A 14671-nucleotide genomic window follows, 5' to 3' on the forward strand; every position below is an offset into this window, starting at 1 on the left:
CATATACGATTCTATAACGTCTTCTCTCTTCATTGAAGACTTTTTAAAAAAGGTATATAAATGAGAAGTTCGCAAAACCTAGAAGCTAAATCTAGGGGTTGAAGCGCCAGATAATACCATTTTGGTAAAGTTGCTCTAAACTTAAATTAATTAGAGTTGCTAGAAGTACTTCACTGGAACAATGTTGTTATTGACCTACTAGATGTGGACCACTAGTAGGAAACTTCGAGTTGATGTCATCTATTCCGCCTTTGGTGACGCAAATTAGACTTTTATCAATGATGACGCCACCGCCCCGGTCTCACTGACTTGGTTACTAATATATCGTGTTTTTTTTTTTAATATATGCTCCTTGACAATAAAACAATGATATTAAATCAACAGAAGCTCTTTTATTACAATACACAAATTCAATAAAAAAAACAATAACTTAGAAGAAAGTTATTCGCATTTTTTCGCACACCCGGTCTCACAGACCAGTAGGTCACCATTGGTGGGTTAACCCTATAAGCCTCTCAGTAGACTCACCGAAAATATGGAGAAACTTTTGGAAATAGATTTTTTATTTTGTTTATGTAAAAAAATAAAAATTGTTGAGGCCTAACTACAAGAGATGGCTTTTTTACAATTAATTATTATCACTTTCATGACGGATTCCTATGGGAATGTCAATCGAATAACAGTACATAGTTTGTATATATTGATTCTAAAGAAATTATTTATCATAACAAAGCAGATTGATATTTCAGACACTATTTTAACAGCAGTTTTGATTTTAAATAAATGCACTGGGAACAAACTAACCCTGAATATTCTCTCAGACCCATGAGAATTTCGTTGAAGGATACAAATATATACGAAATCGAACAGATCTTGGTTTTGTTTCTGAACGCTGGCTGTGATGACGTTTCAGATAAAATTTTTGCAAAGTCTAATTTTCGACTTTTCGTGTTGTTCCTTTGAGATATAAATTATAAAATTGTTACTAGTAATAATAATTAATTATTATAATTGTTTAACAAATGTTTCATTATTATGTAAAGAATTAGTTTCAATATGCAAAGTTCTTTTTCCAAAACGAAAGAAATGTTTATTATTCGTGCGTTGGAAAAAATTTTATCTGATAAGGATATAAAACGGTCTCATCATTCCCAACTAAAAAAGTCGTGCGACGCTGCGCTAGAGCAAATCAAAGCTGAGCTTATAAGTGCTGGACAAATTGCAGAAGGCAATGAACTTCCGTGCGCTGCCTTACCGCAGCCCAAAAATGCTGAAAGCATTATTAATGCAGAGACTTACTTTCTGCCCTTCGAACTTGCTTGCCAGAGCAAAACATCCAGAATAGTCATTACAGCGTTAGACTGCTTGCAAAAACTTATTGCCTATGGTCATCTCACGGGCAACATACATGATTCTGTGAATCCAGGAAAACTACTTATCGATCGTATAGTCAACACCATTTGCAGCTGTTTCAATGGCCCCGCTACCGACGAGGGTGTGCAATTACAAATTATTAAAGCTTTATTGACCGTTGTCACATCTCAGCATGTCGAAGTACATGAGGGTACGGTTTTGCAGGCGGTAAGGACGTGTTATGATATATACTTGTCGAGTAAGAATCTTGTTAATCAAACCACTGCTCGAGCAACACTTACACAAATGCTTAATGTTATATTCACGCGAATGGAAAATCAAACTTATGAGGAGTACATAGAACCACAACCCCAACCACCTAAACAATCTTTGGAGAATGGCAACGAAATAGAAACCATCGCTGCCGAAATCGTCGATGAAGTAATAACAGGTAAGTAAGAAAAGTAAATTAGTTAAAGCGAAATTTAGTGTAAAGCTCAGTATAAAAGAAAAGTGAATATTCCTAAAACTTTATAGTGAAAAAAAATATAAATGTCTGATTTGCAACATTCTTTATTTTTTGAAAGCTAATTTCAAATACAGAAATAGTGCCTTTCCAACAAAAAACAACAACCATTCTTATAAGAACTTTAAATCTTCAATTACTATCGACTTACTATTCACACTCCCAATCTTTCGGTAGCTTTTTTGACTCTTTCTTGTGTGTTGCGTTTCCAATTCAGTTCTAGTTACTTAGTACTTAGCCCGCCTGAGATCTTTAATTGATAGCCCAATTAAATGTCAAAGGCATTTTGTAAGACTTCTTTTAGGATGTTAAGATGCTTTCCTGAAACCGCTATAGCAACGTCATCTGCATTGGAAATCACTCTCAAACCCCCACATCCAGACTAGTTAGGATTTCATTTACCACAAGGTTCCAAAGGAGAGGGGATATAACACCACCTTGCGATGTCCCTATACTAACGAATCTTCTAGCAGAAAAGTTGCTCTGTCTTGAGTTAATTATCCTTCTAGTCAGTATTAACATAACTGGATATCAATCAATCTTTCTAAGGTATTAAAAAGGAATGATGATAGGTTTATAGGTCGTTAAAATAAATAAATAAGGTGTCGCAATAGCACTTAGAGAACCAAGACCTAGTGATTTACAACTCTCAATCATTAATGTGCGCTAGTATTGTCAATGATAGTGGGGACCTACTGTTTACATACCGAACCAGAAATACTAATTTAAGAAAGCACTTTCCATGACCACAATTGATCTTGCCGGTCAAAGTCCAAGTCTAACGCACTAACCACCATTCCTCGGATACTACGCTTATGAGGTTTGGATCCTCTAAATTTTTCAATATTGTTTCGTAGATTTAAGACGGTCTCCATTTCGGAGTTGGAACGAGTTAGTTGATGATTATGTGAACATGTTATTTTTTATATTTTTTTATTTCCTGTATATTAAAATGCATTTATTATTTCACAAAGTTTCTTGGAGTACTTTGGTTTGGAATTTGTGGATATTTGTTTTTTTGTACAGGCCAAATGTTGGATGTCATAAGTCCAAACAGGTGTTAGTACTTGCTTATATAGCATTAGTTTGTTTTGGATACATCAATTCCTTTTGACCAGTTTATACAGATGGATCAAAAGCCGATGAGCGAGTTGGTCGAGACGACGGACTAAATCTATGTTTTTCATTTTGTTTTTTTTTTCAATCACTGTAACGTGTCCTGGCAGAGTTTTTGGCCACCAAAAAAGCCTTCTTTTGGTTCAGAAAAAACGTGATATCGACTTGGCTATACGCATTTTCTCAGATAGTCAAACCGCCATAAAAATCATTGGACACCATTTTAATACACACACTAACAGCTCGAAATTGTCGATCATCTCTTTTGTAGATGCCAGAGCAGTATAACATTCACCTTATTTAACATTGACCTTATTTGCCTGGTCGTAAAGACATTTTAAAAAATTGCAAAGCTAACAAACTTACAAAAAAATGCAACAATTTTAATTTTGATGGGCAAAAAATTCAACTTCGACATACCCCTAGGTATACCTAGTTACTTGTAAACTTATGCTAAAGCATGATACCATATAGAAAGCAAACCACAGATGGTATTACTTACTTACTTAAGGTGGCGCTTTGCATGTGTGAATTAGGGCCTCACCCAACAAACTTCTCCATCTAGCTCGGTCCCTAGCTCGATGTCTCCAGTTTCGCGCTCGAAGTTGGGTGAGGGCACTTTCCACTTGTGCACGCCACCTGATCCGTGGTCTTCCTCTACTGCGCTGTCGTGTGGGTGTGGATTCGAAGACTTTCCGGGCCGGAGTATTGTTTTCCATGCACTCTACGTGACCCAGCCATCTTAGTCGTTGGACTTTTACTCTTCTGGCTAAGTCTACGTCGCTGTAGATCCCGTACAGCTCGTCGTTCCATCTTCTCCTCCACTCCCCTTCGATCACACGGGACATGGATCACACGAAGAACTTTTCTCTCGAAGCGACCCAAGGTGCTTTCATCCGCTTTTATCATGGTCCATGCTTCTGCACTGTATAGCAGGACGGGGATGAAAAGGGTCTTATATAGCAACACTTTGGTCCCTCGAGAGAGGACATTACCACTCAATTGCTTTCTTAGTCCAAAGAAACAGCGGTTAGCAAGAGTTATTCTGCGTTTGATCTCCGCGCTAGTGTCGTTTTCTGCGTTTACCTCGGAGCCTAGGTAGCCGAAGTCCTTGACTACCTCAAAGTTACTTCTGTCGATTGTGACGTTTTGACCAAAACGTCGGTGTTGTATGTCCTTTCTAGACGACAGCATGTACTTTGTTTTGCCCTCATTAACCGTTAAACCCATTTTTGCCGCCTCTGCCTCAATACTCACAAAAGCCCCATTGACATCACGCTGAGTTCTTCCGATTATGTCAATGTCATCAGCATATGCCAGTAATTGGACAGACTTTTGAAAGATAGTGCCTCTAGTGTTGACGTGTGAGCTCTGCACTATTCTTTCAAGCACGATGTTAAAAAAATCGCATGACAGCGCATCACCTTGTCTAAAACCTTTTTTGACATCAAAAGGTTCTGTTAAGTTGTTTCCAACCTTTATGGAGCAGCGTGAATTCTCCATGGTCATCCTGCACAAACGGATGAGTTTGGCAGGGATGCCAAAACTAGAACTAGACATGGCTCTATACAGCTCGTCCCTGTAGATGCTGTCATATGCGGCCTTGAAATCGATGAAAAGATGGTGGGTGTCGATTTGGTGTTCTTGAGTTTTTTCCAGGATCTGCCGTAATGTGAATATTTGATCAACTGTGGACTTTCCTGGTCTAAAACCGCACTGATAAGGACCTATCAGTTTGTTGACGATGGGCTTTAGACGTTCACATATTACGGCAGAGAAGATTTTATAGGCGATGTTAAGTAGACTTATTCCTCTATAGTTGGTGCTGTTTAGAGGGTCTCCTTTTTTCAGGATCGGGCAAACAATACTGAGGTTCCATTCATCGGGCATGTTTTCTTCCGACCATATCTTACAGATAAGTTGGTGCATGCTCCTAACCAACTTATCTCCAGCTGCTTTAAAGAGCTCGGCATTCAAGCCATCTGCTCCAGCGGCTTTATTAGACTTCAACTTAGATATGGCAATCTTTACTTCGTCTAAGTCGGGAGGACGGGATTGTTGGCTTTCGTCGTCTATATTGAATGGATCATCCTGCCTGACAGCGGAATTCAGTTCTTCGTCGCCGTTATACAGTCTGCAGAAGTGGTCCTTCCATATCCTCAGCATTGACTGCGGTTCCACTATGATGTTTCCACTTTCGTCTTTGCAGCCTTCGGTTCTAGGTTTATGTACCTGTGAATTTCGTTTCACCTGTTCATAAAACTTTCGAACCTCATTCCTGCTTTTATGCTTTTATACCTCTCAACATCTTCGACCGCACGCTTCTCATGCCCTCTCTTTTTCCTTCTGAAAAGTCGGCGTTCCTCTCGCCTCTTCTGCTCATAGAGCTCACGAGCAGCTCTCGTCCTTTTATGCAGCGCCGCTTTGCGTGCCTGTTGTTTGGCTGCATTTGCTTGCCGACATTCCTCATCAAACCAGGGGTTCCTTGTTGGTGGCTGTTTGAAACCCAGCACATCAGAGGCGGCTTCTTTGATTTCATCTTGACAATGTTGCCACTGGTTTTCGATACATTGTGTTGGCGGCAGAGAACTTCGAGAGGTTACTTGTCACTCGGTCGGAAAAGGATTTGGCGATTGTAGCCGTTCGACGTTGTATCTTCTCCCAGCACCTCCCTGTTTTGCCTTGGGTCTGGAAATCTGAAGTGCTACCCTGGCTACAACGAGGTAGTGGTCCGAGTCGATGTTAGCTCCTCGGAAAGTTCGTACATCCATAATGCTGGAAGCGTGTCTGGCGTCGATCGCAATATGGTCAATCTGGTTGACGGTAGATTGATCTGGAGAAGTCCAAGTTCCTTTGTGGATGTTGAGGTGTGGAAAACGCGTACTGGCTATCATGACGTTTCGCCCCGCAGCAAAATCTATGAGCCTGAATCCATTGTCGGAAGTGTTGTCTTGCAGGCTGTTCTTCCCGATTATTCCACCAAAGATGTCTTCCCTTCCTAGCTTGGCATTAAAATCGCCCAGGACTATTTTAATATCGTAGCTAGGGCACTGCTCATATGTTTTGTCTAAGAGCTCGAAGAACATATCTTTGGTGTTGTCGTCTTTCTCTTCTGTGGGGGCGTGCGCGCATATCAGGCTAATGTTGCCGAATTTAGCCTTGATGCGTATGGTCATGAGGCGCTCATTGATGCACCTATAGCTCAAGACTTCTTGCCTAAGTCTGGCTCCAATGACGAATCCGCATCCAAATAAGATCTGTTGGTTTTCGTGGTAGCAATCACCATAGTAAATATCGCAGTTTTCATCCCCTTTTTGCCCAGCCCATCCCATCGTATTTCCTGGATGGCGGTGATATCTGCTTTATATCGTTCTAGGGCCTCCGCTAATACTTCGGCCGCACGTGGTCTGTTAAGGGACCTAACATTCAACGTGCATATCCGAAGTTCGTTGTTTTTTATTCGTTTGCGTTGGTTGTCAACAGTAAATCCGTCCGTATCCGAGGCTTGTTGGTGCTTCGCAACTTAGAAAGCTTTTACGTGGCCAGGAAGTCACCCCGACGCACAACCCCCAACCTGGAGGGCCAGATCCTAAGTATAACTCCAAGTATGGGGAGCCGGATAAAACCGCTCCTTACAGGCCTGGGTTCCGAATAAGTCGAAGAAGCCCTATAAGGTGTTCACTAAGTAGTTCAACCTTACTGGAACTGTAGACGCCACCGTTGATTCCATCTCGGGAATTACTCCGCTGCCGTCTGGATAAGGAGAGGTGCCTTAGTGGAAACACCTCTCCCCACTTCTCTCGTTTGCTGCCCCCAACAACTTTTCACTGGGGTTGGAACCCAATCTCCAGTTGAGGTACTAGGCACCCGATGTTCACCACGTGGAGGTGAGAGTAGGAGTTGATAGACAGAGGTTGGTTTTAAGAAAAACCTGTGGACGGTTGTGTCCTCTTGAATGCACATGTCTACCATAGAATTCAGCTCATCTTCAATTCAATAAAAAACAAAAAGTCAACAGGTGTCGATGGTATATCCAACGTTGTACTAGGACTTTTACCGATTGAGGCAATTGACATATACACCACACTCTTCCATAATGTACTGAATAATGCATATTATCAGGTGCATTAGAAGGCAGCTGTGGTTCATCCTCTCCCGAAAAAGGAAAAGTACAACTCCAACCCGTCAAATCTTCGGTCGATAAGTCTTCTTCCGAGCATCAGCAAAGTTTTCGAAAAAATCATTAATAGGGTTCTGACTAAGTGAGCTGCGGACAGCAAAATAATTCCGGATAAACAGATCGGGCTCAAGGCGGGTCATGACACAGTTCATGCTGCGTCTAAACTTGTTTCTGAAATCCAATGGAATAAATCAAAGCAACAATGCACAGGTGCTGTTGTGGTTGATTTGGAAAAGGCCTTTGAAACTGTATGGTTAAAGGGTCTTTACATAAAACTAAACAGACTTGGCATAAGCAAGCCATTGTTGTGTATACTTTATGATATGTATAACTGTAGAAAGTTTGTTGTCAAAATAGGCAATGTAACTTCTACCACAACATTCACAATTAAAATGGTCTTCAACAGGGAGCGGTGAATTCGCCGATTCTCTTCAGCATTTACACCAGCGATCTGATAGGTAGTCTTACAAAGGCAATTGCGTACGCCGACGATCTAATTGCGTACAGAACGGCCCGAAAGGTTGAGGTTATTAGAATTCTCTTGCAGCGTGATTTGGACAAGATTCAGCGGGGACCTCCAGTTTATGTGCCGAATCCGAACGGTTAATTTGAGAAAGCACTTTTTCGAGAATTACTCTTGGAGAACTTGTCAATTCCTCGCAAGAGGCAGTACCTGTGCGAAAAAAAAACTTTAAATAGCATAGGCAGGAATTAAATCCAAGACTTCTGGCATGACAGTCCAACGCACCAACAATCATGCTACGGGTGCTACAAGCTAATTTAATAATACTGTGAAATTAAGTTTCGCTTATGCTGGGCTATCACTCAACATTAGAAGATACACATTCTGTTTGACTTGTATGCTTTTGTCAGCTTATAAACTTGTATGTCTTTCTCCCGTGTTTATTTGTTTTATATTTGAAACTGTTCTGAAGCCTTTATATATATGTATGTGAAATCCTATCGGCAAAATACATTTTTCTGCAGTTCTTGATCTCTCCTTCGCATACAAATTTATTTTAAGAGAAATTTTCGAAAAAATAGAATTGTTCCCAAGAAAATAAATTCTTATTTGTTGTAACCTTCAACATATTTTTTTTTAAATCGTTACTTTTCTGACCCAACATTATTTCCTATTTTAGCTGCTGTGGAAATAACATCAGGAACATCAAAACAAAACGACGTGAAACCTGTAGAAGGTCCTGAAATCGATGAAACCACACGCCATGAGGAAAGCGTAGAGACCCAAAGCGAAAATGACGCAATTATAACAGCAAAGTTTACACATATTTTACAGAAAGATGCTTTCTTAGTATTTCGTGCTTTGTGTAAATTATCCATGAAACCACTGCAAGATGGTCAACCTGATCCAAAATCCCATGAACTTCGATCGAAAGTTTTGTCATTGCATTTACTTCTGTCAATTTTACAAAACGCTGGCCCTCTCTTCCGTTCAAATGAGATGTTTGTCATGGCTATAAAGCAATACCTTTGCGTTGCGTTATCAAAGAACGGCGTCAGTTTGGTACCGGACGTGTTTGAACTATCACTTTCGATATTTGTTGCCCTCTTGTCGAATTTCAAAGTTCATCTTAAAAAGCAAATTGAAGTCTTCTTCAAGGAAATATTTCTAAACATCTTAGAGGCATCTTCCAGCTCATTCGAACAAAAGTGGATGGTTATCCATGCACTCACTAGAATTTGTGCAGATGCACAATCAGTTGTGGACATTTATGTAAATTATGACTGTGATCTATCATCAGCTAACTTATTCGAGAGGCTTGTAAATGATCTCTCAAAAATAGCCCAAGGCCGACAAGCCTTAGAACTAGGTGCAAATCCCTTGCAAGAAAAATCAATGAGAATACGCGGCCTTGAGTGCTTAGTATCGATTCTCAAATGTATGGTCGAATGGAGTAAAGATTTATACATAAATCCTAATACACAATCAACAATATCTGACAGTGCAAATAAACCGCAAACCAATAATTATCCCTCTGAAGAAAACATGGAATACATGAAAACCAGATCCCTACACGGAGGATCAAATTACAGTCTTAATTCATACGAAAGTAACAAAAACAAGGAAGCCTTTGATCTGCCAGAAGCCCTCGAAGAACAAAAGATGAGAAAAGAAGTAATGGAGGCTGGAATCGATTTATTCAATAGAAAACCAAAAATGGGAATTGCCTTCCTTCAAGAGAAGCAACTTTTGGGCGTTGCAACCAAGGACGTTGCCAAGTGGTTACTGGAAGAAGAACGCTTAGATAAAACTTTTATTGGCCACTATTTGGGCGAAAACGATGAGAAATCAAAGGAAGTCATGTGCGCATATATTGATGCCATGAACTTTCAAAACATGGAAGTTGTTTCTTCGTTACGACATCTCTTAGAAGGCTTTCGGCTACCAGGTGAGGCCCAAAAGATCGATCGACTCATGGAAAAATTTGCAAGTCGTTATTGTGAGTGCAATCCGAATAATAAACTATTCCAAAGCGCCGACACGGTCTATGTGTTGGCATTTTCAATTATAATGCTAACAACAGATTTACATTCCCCACAAGTGAAGAACAAAATGACAAAGGAACAATACATAAAAATGAATCGAGGCATAAGTGATAGTAAAGATTTGCCAGAGGAATATTTGTCTACGATTTATGACGAGATAGCTGGCAATGAAATAAAAATGAAAAATAATGTTGTTAACAAACCCGGCAAGCAAATTATAACAAACGAACGAAGAAGAAAACTTCTGTGGAATATGGAAATGGAAACAATTTCACAAACAGCAAAAAGCCTTATGGAGTCGGTTTCTCATGTAAAAGCCTCCTTTACATCAGCAAAACACTTGGAGCACGTCCGCCCCATGTTCAAGATGGCTTGGACACCCTTTTTGGCCGCCTTCTCCGTTGGTTTACAAGATTGTGATGACATGGAAATTGCAAGTTTGTGTTTAGATGGTATAAGGTGCGCAATTAGGATTGCTTGCATTTTCCACATGGATCTAGAAAGAGATGCATATGTTCAAGCCTTAGCTCGTTTTACTCTGCTAACAGCAAATTCTCCAATAAACGAAATGAAAGCGAAAAACATTGACACGATTAAAACCTTAATAACAGTCGCCCATACAGACGGCAATTACTTGGGATCCAGTTGGCTGGACATAGTCAAATGCATCAGCCAATTGGAATTGGCTCAACTGATTGGAACTGGTGTTCGACCACAATACCTTAACGGTCCAACGACATTAAAAGATGCACTAAATCCTAGTGTCAAAGAACATATTGGCGAGACGAGTAGTCAAAGCGTTGTCGTTGCAGTCGATAGGATATTTACTGGATCAATTCGACTTGATGGGGATGCAATTGTTGATTTTGTCAAGGCATTGTGCCAGGTAATTTTTATCTTTTACATACATATATTTATGAAATACCTATTAGATTTAAATTTATAACTCATTGTTAAACCTCAAATCATCATTTGATCTTTATTTATCTATGCGCTGGAAGACATTGAATAACAAAAACAATTCTTACATATATGAATTTAAAGCAATAAATATCTACTTTTTTCTCCACAGGTATCTCTTGACGAACTACATAACCCCCAACCCAGAATGTTTTCATTACAAAAGATCGTAGAGATTTCATATTACAATATGGAGCGTATCCGTTTGCAGTGGTCACGCATATGGCAAGTACTTGGAGAGCATTTTAATACCGTCGGCTGCAACGCTAACGAAGAAATCTCCTTCTTTGCCTTAGACTCCCTAAGACAATTGTCAATAAAGTTCATGGAAAAGGGAGAATTCTCCAACTTCCGTTTTCAGAAAGATTTTCTCCGACCATTTGAGCTTATTATGAAGAAAAACAATTCTTCCGCAATCAAAGACATGATTGTGCGTTGCATAGCCCAAATGGTAAATTCGCAAGCGAATAATATTAAATCAGGCTGGAAAAACATATTTTCCGTTTTTCATTTGGCTGCCGGTGATAATGACGAGGCGATCGTTGAACTGGCGTTCCAGACAACTGCGAAAATAATTAACGAATTGTACAAGAAGCAATTTGCAATAATGGTTGATTCTTTTCAAGATGCTGTAAAGTGTCTCTCGGAATTTGCATGCAACGCTAAATTTCCAGATACCAGTATGGAAGCCATTCGTCTAGTCCGAACGTGTGCACTTTGTGTACACAATGCCCAACAGTTATTCACAGAACACGGTGGAATGGAGAATGATGTTGCGGTGACCAAAGAGGATCGCGTATGGGTTAGAGGGTGGTTCCCAATGTTGTTTTCTTTGTCCTGTGTTATAAATAGATGCAAACTAGATGTGAGAACACGCGGCCTGACAGTTCTTTTTGAAATAATAAAAACCTACGGCGATACGTTTCAATCCAATTGGTGGAAAGATTTATTCAATATTATATTCAGAATATTTGACAATATGAAATTGCCTGAGCATATAGCGGAAAAGGCCGAATGGATGACCACAACGTGCAATCACGCCTTGTACGCTATCATAGATGTATTCACACAGTATTTTGATGTTCTTGGACATTTGCTCTTAAAAGATTTGTTTGCACAGCTGCATTGGTGTGTGCAGCAAAACAATGAACAACTAGCAAGATCGGGGACAAATTGTCTTGAAAATCTGGTAATATCGAATGGCTTTAAGTTCACGCCAGAAATTTGGGACAACACCTGCACTTGCATGTTGGAAATTTTTAAATCAACATTACAAAACGAATTACTTTTACACTATCAAAGTAATTCTAATCATACAAATAAAAATCAAAGTGTCTTGCGAAAAGACGATGACGGCCACCAATATGCATTGAACAATGGTTCGGAAAAGAACATGAAACAATATACTGCAGAATCAGTGAGCAGTAGTTACGTGATTGACAATTTGTTAATCAAATGCGTTGTCCAGCTGGAGTTAATCCAAACAATTGATAATATTGTTTTCTTTCCGGCGACGTCTCGAAAAGAAGATGCCGAAACCCTTGCCCTGGCAACTGCTGATTTATCGGGTAATCAAGGCAATGCTTTGATAGAATGCCAGAGGGAGGAACAAGGGATGTACAGCTACCTAGATACGAAAAATCTAGTTCAATTAACCGATTGTCTGATGCAATCTCATAGATTTGCCAAACAATTTAATCTAAATCCCGAGCAGAGAAACATATTGGGAAGGCCCGGTTTTAAGGAACAAGTTAAACCAAACATACTGAGGCAGGAAACAACCTCGTTGGCTTGTGTATTGCGCATTTTATTTAAAATCTATGGAGATGACAACCGCAGGGATGACTGGCCAGAAATTGAGAACAAATTGATTTCGGTCTGTATTGAAGCTTTGACTTATTTCTTAAAATTACAAACCGAATCGCATAGAGATTGTTGGACATCGTTGCTTTTGCTTATGCTAACGAGATTATTGAAAATGACTGATTCAAGAGTAAGTATTGATAAAAAAAACCATTTATTTTTTAATTCTTGTTATTTTTTTTTTTTGTCAATCCCAAAACTGTTATAAAAGTTATAAACTAATTATTATTTACATTTTACAGATTTTCTTTGTTTTTAATACTTTCTTTTTTAATAATATTTACAGTTTTCTATTCATGTTTCAAATTACTATCCGCTTTTATGTGAAATAATGTGCTTTGGATTAAAGCCTGAATTAAGAAGTGTACTTAGACGAGTGTTTCTACGAATTGGTCCAGTTTACAACATCACAAGCAGCAAATAATTTCACATTTGTGTTGTTTTTTTTCAGTATGACTATTGTAAATATATTTCGAATACGGAAAAGTACAATTTGTATTTTGTTTTGTTTAGTTTTGTATTATGTAAAAATAATAACATGCCTTTGTAAAATTACGGAAATGTTTATTCAAAGTAAAAAAAAATCAAAAATATGTTAACGTAAAATATTTATAATGTTTTGCAATAGAAAATGAAGAAAACTAAATAAATATTTTCTTCTTGGAAGCTTTTCGTGAAGTAATAATAATTATTATAATAATAAACACATATATAAAAAATGGTGTTTCTTTTAATTGATATGCATCAAAATTGTATTGGCCTAAGTAGTTTATAATCCAGCTTTTTGAGTAATTTTTTCTTTTCAGATAAAAACTAAACACGAACACTTACAAAGTAATCCGATTCGAAAAACACACATCATGGCATTACGGTCGTTGAATTTTAATTGTATTAATAGTTCCATTTGAATGTAGAATTACAGATAACTTTTAACGGTATCAAAAGTTAAATTGAGTTACATAGTAGGCCCATTACAAGCATTGGTTCGAAAATCCGAAATTTTGTACATCTTTGCTCATTTTACATTGCTAATTACTTTTAAACTACATAAATCCAATCAACTTCTCTGTTTATGTTGAATTCTTTAATGAATTTAAGTCTCTTTCGAATTTTTTATACGCTTGTTATGTTACTGATATGGGCACTTCTTTGAAAGAGAATTTAAAAAAAAATTGGAAACTTGTAAACTTAAAGAAAAAATCAGATGGCTTTCCAGTTAACTTCACTTACAAGAACCTTTCGTTAGATAAACCTCTTGATATCTGTAACGCTTTTGCAACAAATTTCCGTGAGTCATTTGTTAATAGCCCTCAAAAAGTTGATGAAGTATATTTTCATAATCTTCACTCCTTTTCGCAAACTAGCTGTAGTCACATACCTGTGCTACAGAGTACGGTCCTTGATCTCTTATCTGCGTTGAATGATGACTGCTCAGCCGGTCCTGATGGTATTCCCCCGATAGTACTAAAAAATTGTAGTAATGCTTTAGTTGAACCCTTTACGTTCTTAGTCAAACTTTCTCTAAAAACAGGCAAATTTCCCAGTATATGGAAGAAGACATTTCTAACACCAATTTTCAAGAAAGATAACAAGGCGGGTATAACAAACTACAGGCCCATTGCAAAGCTTTCTTGCATTCCTAAATTGTTTGAACAAGTTGCTTGTGAAAGTGTAGCATTTTTAGAAAAAATCTCATTTGCGAACAGAAACATGGTTTTGTGAAAAAAAAGATCACCCGTTACTAATCTCCTCACATTCTCAAATGGTTATGAAGTTGACTGTGTATGCACTGACTTTTCTAAAGCTTTTGACAAACTTATCCACGACATTATATTATTTAAACTTAAAGCTTTTGGTTTTCCATGTCCACCATTTTTCTTAGCTTTAATCAAATCATACCTTGAACACAGTTCCTATAAAGCAAAATTTAGAAATTGTCTTTCAGAACCTTTTGTTGCTCAATCTGGTATTCCCCAAGGAAGCCATCTTGGCCCTTTTCTGTTCATCCTGTCTATTAACGACGTATCGTCATATCAAATCAAATTTTTAAGATTATAAATTCCACCCATGATCGTATCCTTTTACAAGCGGACATTGATAGTTTCACATTTTGGTGTGGAAAAAATAGCCTTGCCCTCACCCCTTTAAAATGCCAGACGATAACG

The 14671-nt window shown here is 38.4% G+C and overlaps 1 protein-coding gene across 1 annotated transcript; it reads left to right on the top strand.

The window, feature by feature from the left end:
* Positions 1 to 915: 915 nt before the first annotated feature.
* On the top strand, positions 916 to 12998 carry LOC129949232 (brefeldin A-inhibited guanine nucleotide-exchange protein 1). Its single transcript, XM_056060557.1, has 4 exons — positions 916 to 1804; positions 8318 to 10569; positions 10756 to 12636; positions 12793 to 12998. The coding sequence occupies exons 1-4, from the start codon at positions 1057 to 1059 to the stop codon at positions 12928 to 12930; spliced, it is 5019 nt and encodes a 1672-aa protein (XP_055916532.1). The 5' UTR covers positions 916 to 1056; the 3' UTR covers positions 12931 to 12998.
* Positions 12999 to 14671: the final 1673 nt, after the last annotated feature.

This window comes from Eupeodes corollae, chromosome 3 (assembly GCF_945859685.1).
Source record: "Eupeodes corollae chromosome 3, idEupCoro1.1, whole genome shotgun sequence".
In the NCBI taxonomy this organism is placed as follows: domain Eukaryota; kingdom Metazoa; phylum Arthropoda; class Insecta; order Diptera; family Syrphidae; genus Eupeodes; species Eupeodes corollae.

Excerpts from the sequence above, each read along its gene's own strand:
- LOC129949232 (XM_056060557.1), top strand. The coding sequence starts at position 1,057 with ATGCAAAGTTCTTTTTCCAAAACGAAAGAAATGTTTATTATTCGTGCG. Across the intron at positions 10,570-10,755 it reads TTGTCAAGGCATTGTGCCAG|GTATCTCTTGACGAACTACA; the intron begins GTAATTTTTATC and ends TTTTCTCCACAG. Across the intron at positions 12,637-12,792 it reads TGAAAATGACTGATTCAAGA|TTTTCTATTCATGTTTCAAA; the intron begins GTAAGTATTGAT and ends TAATATTTACAG.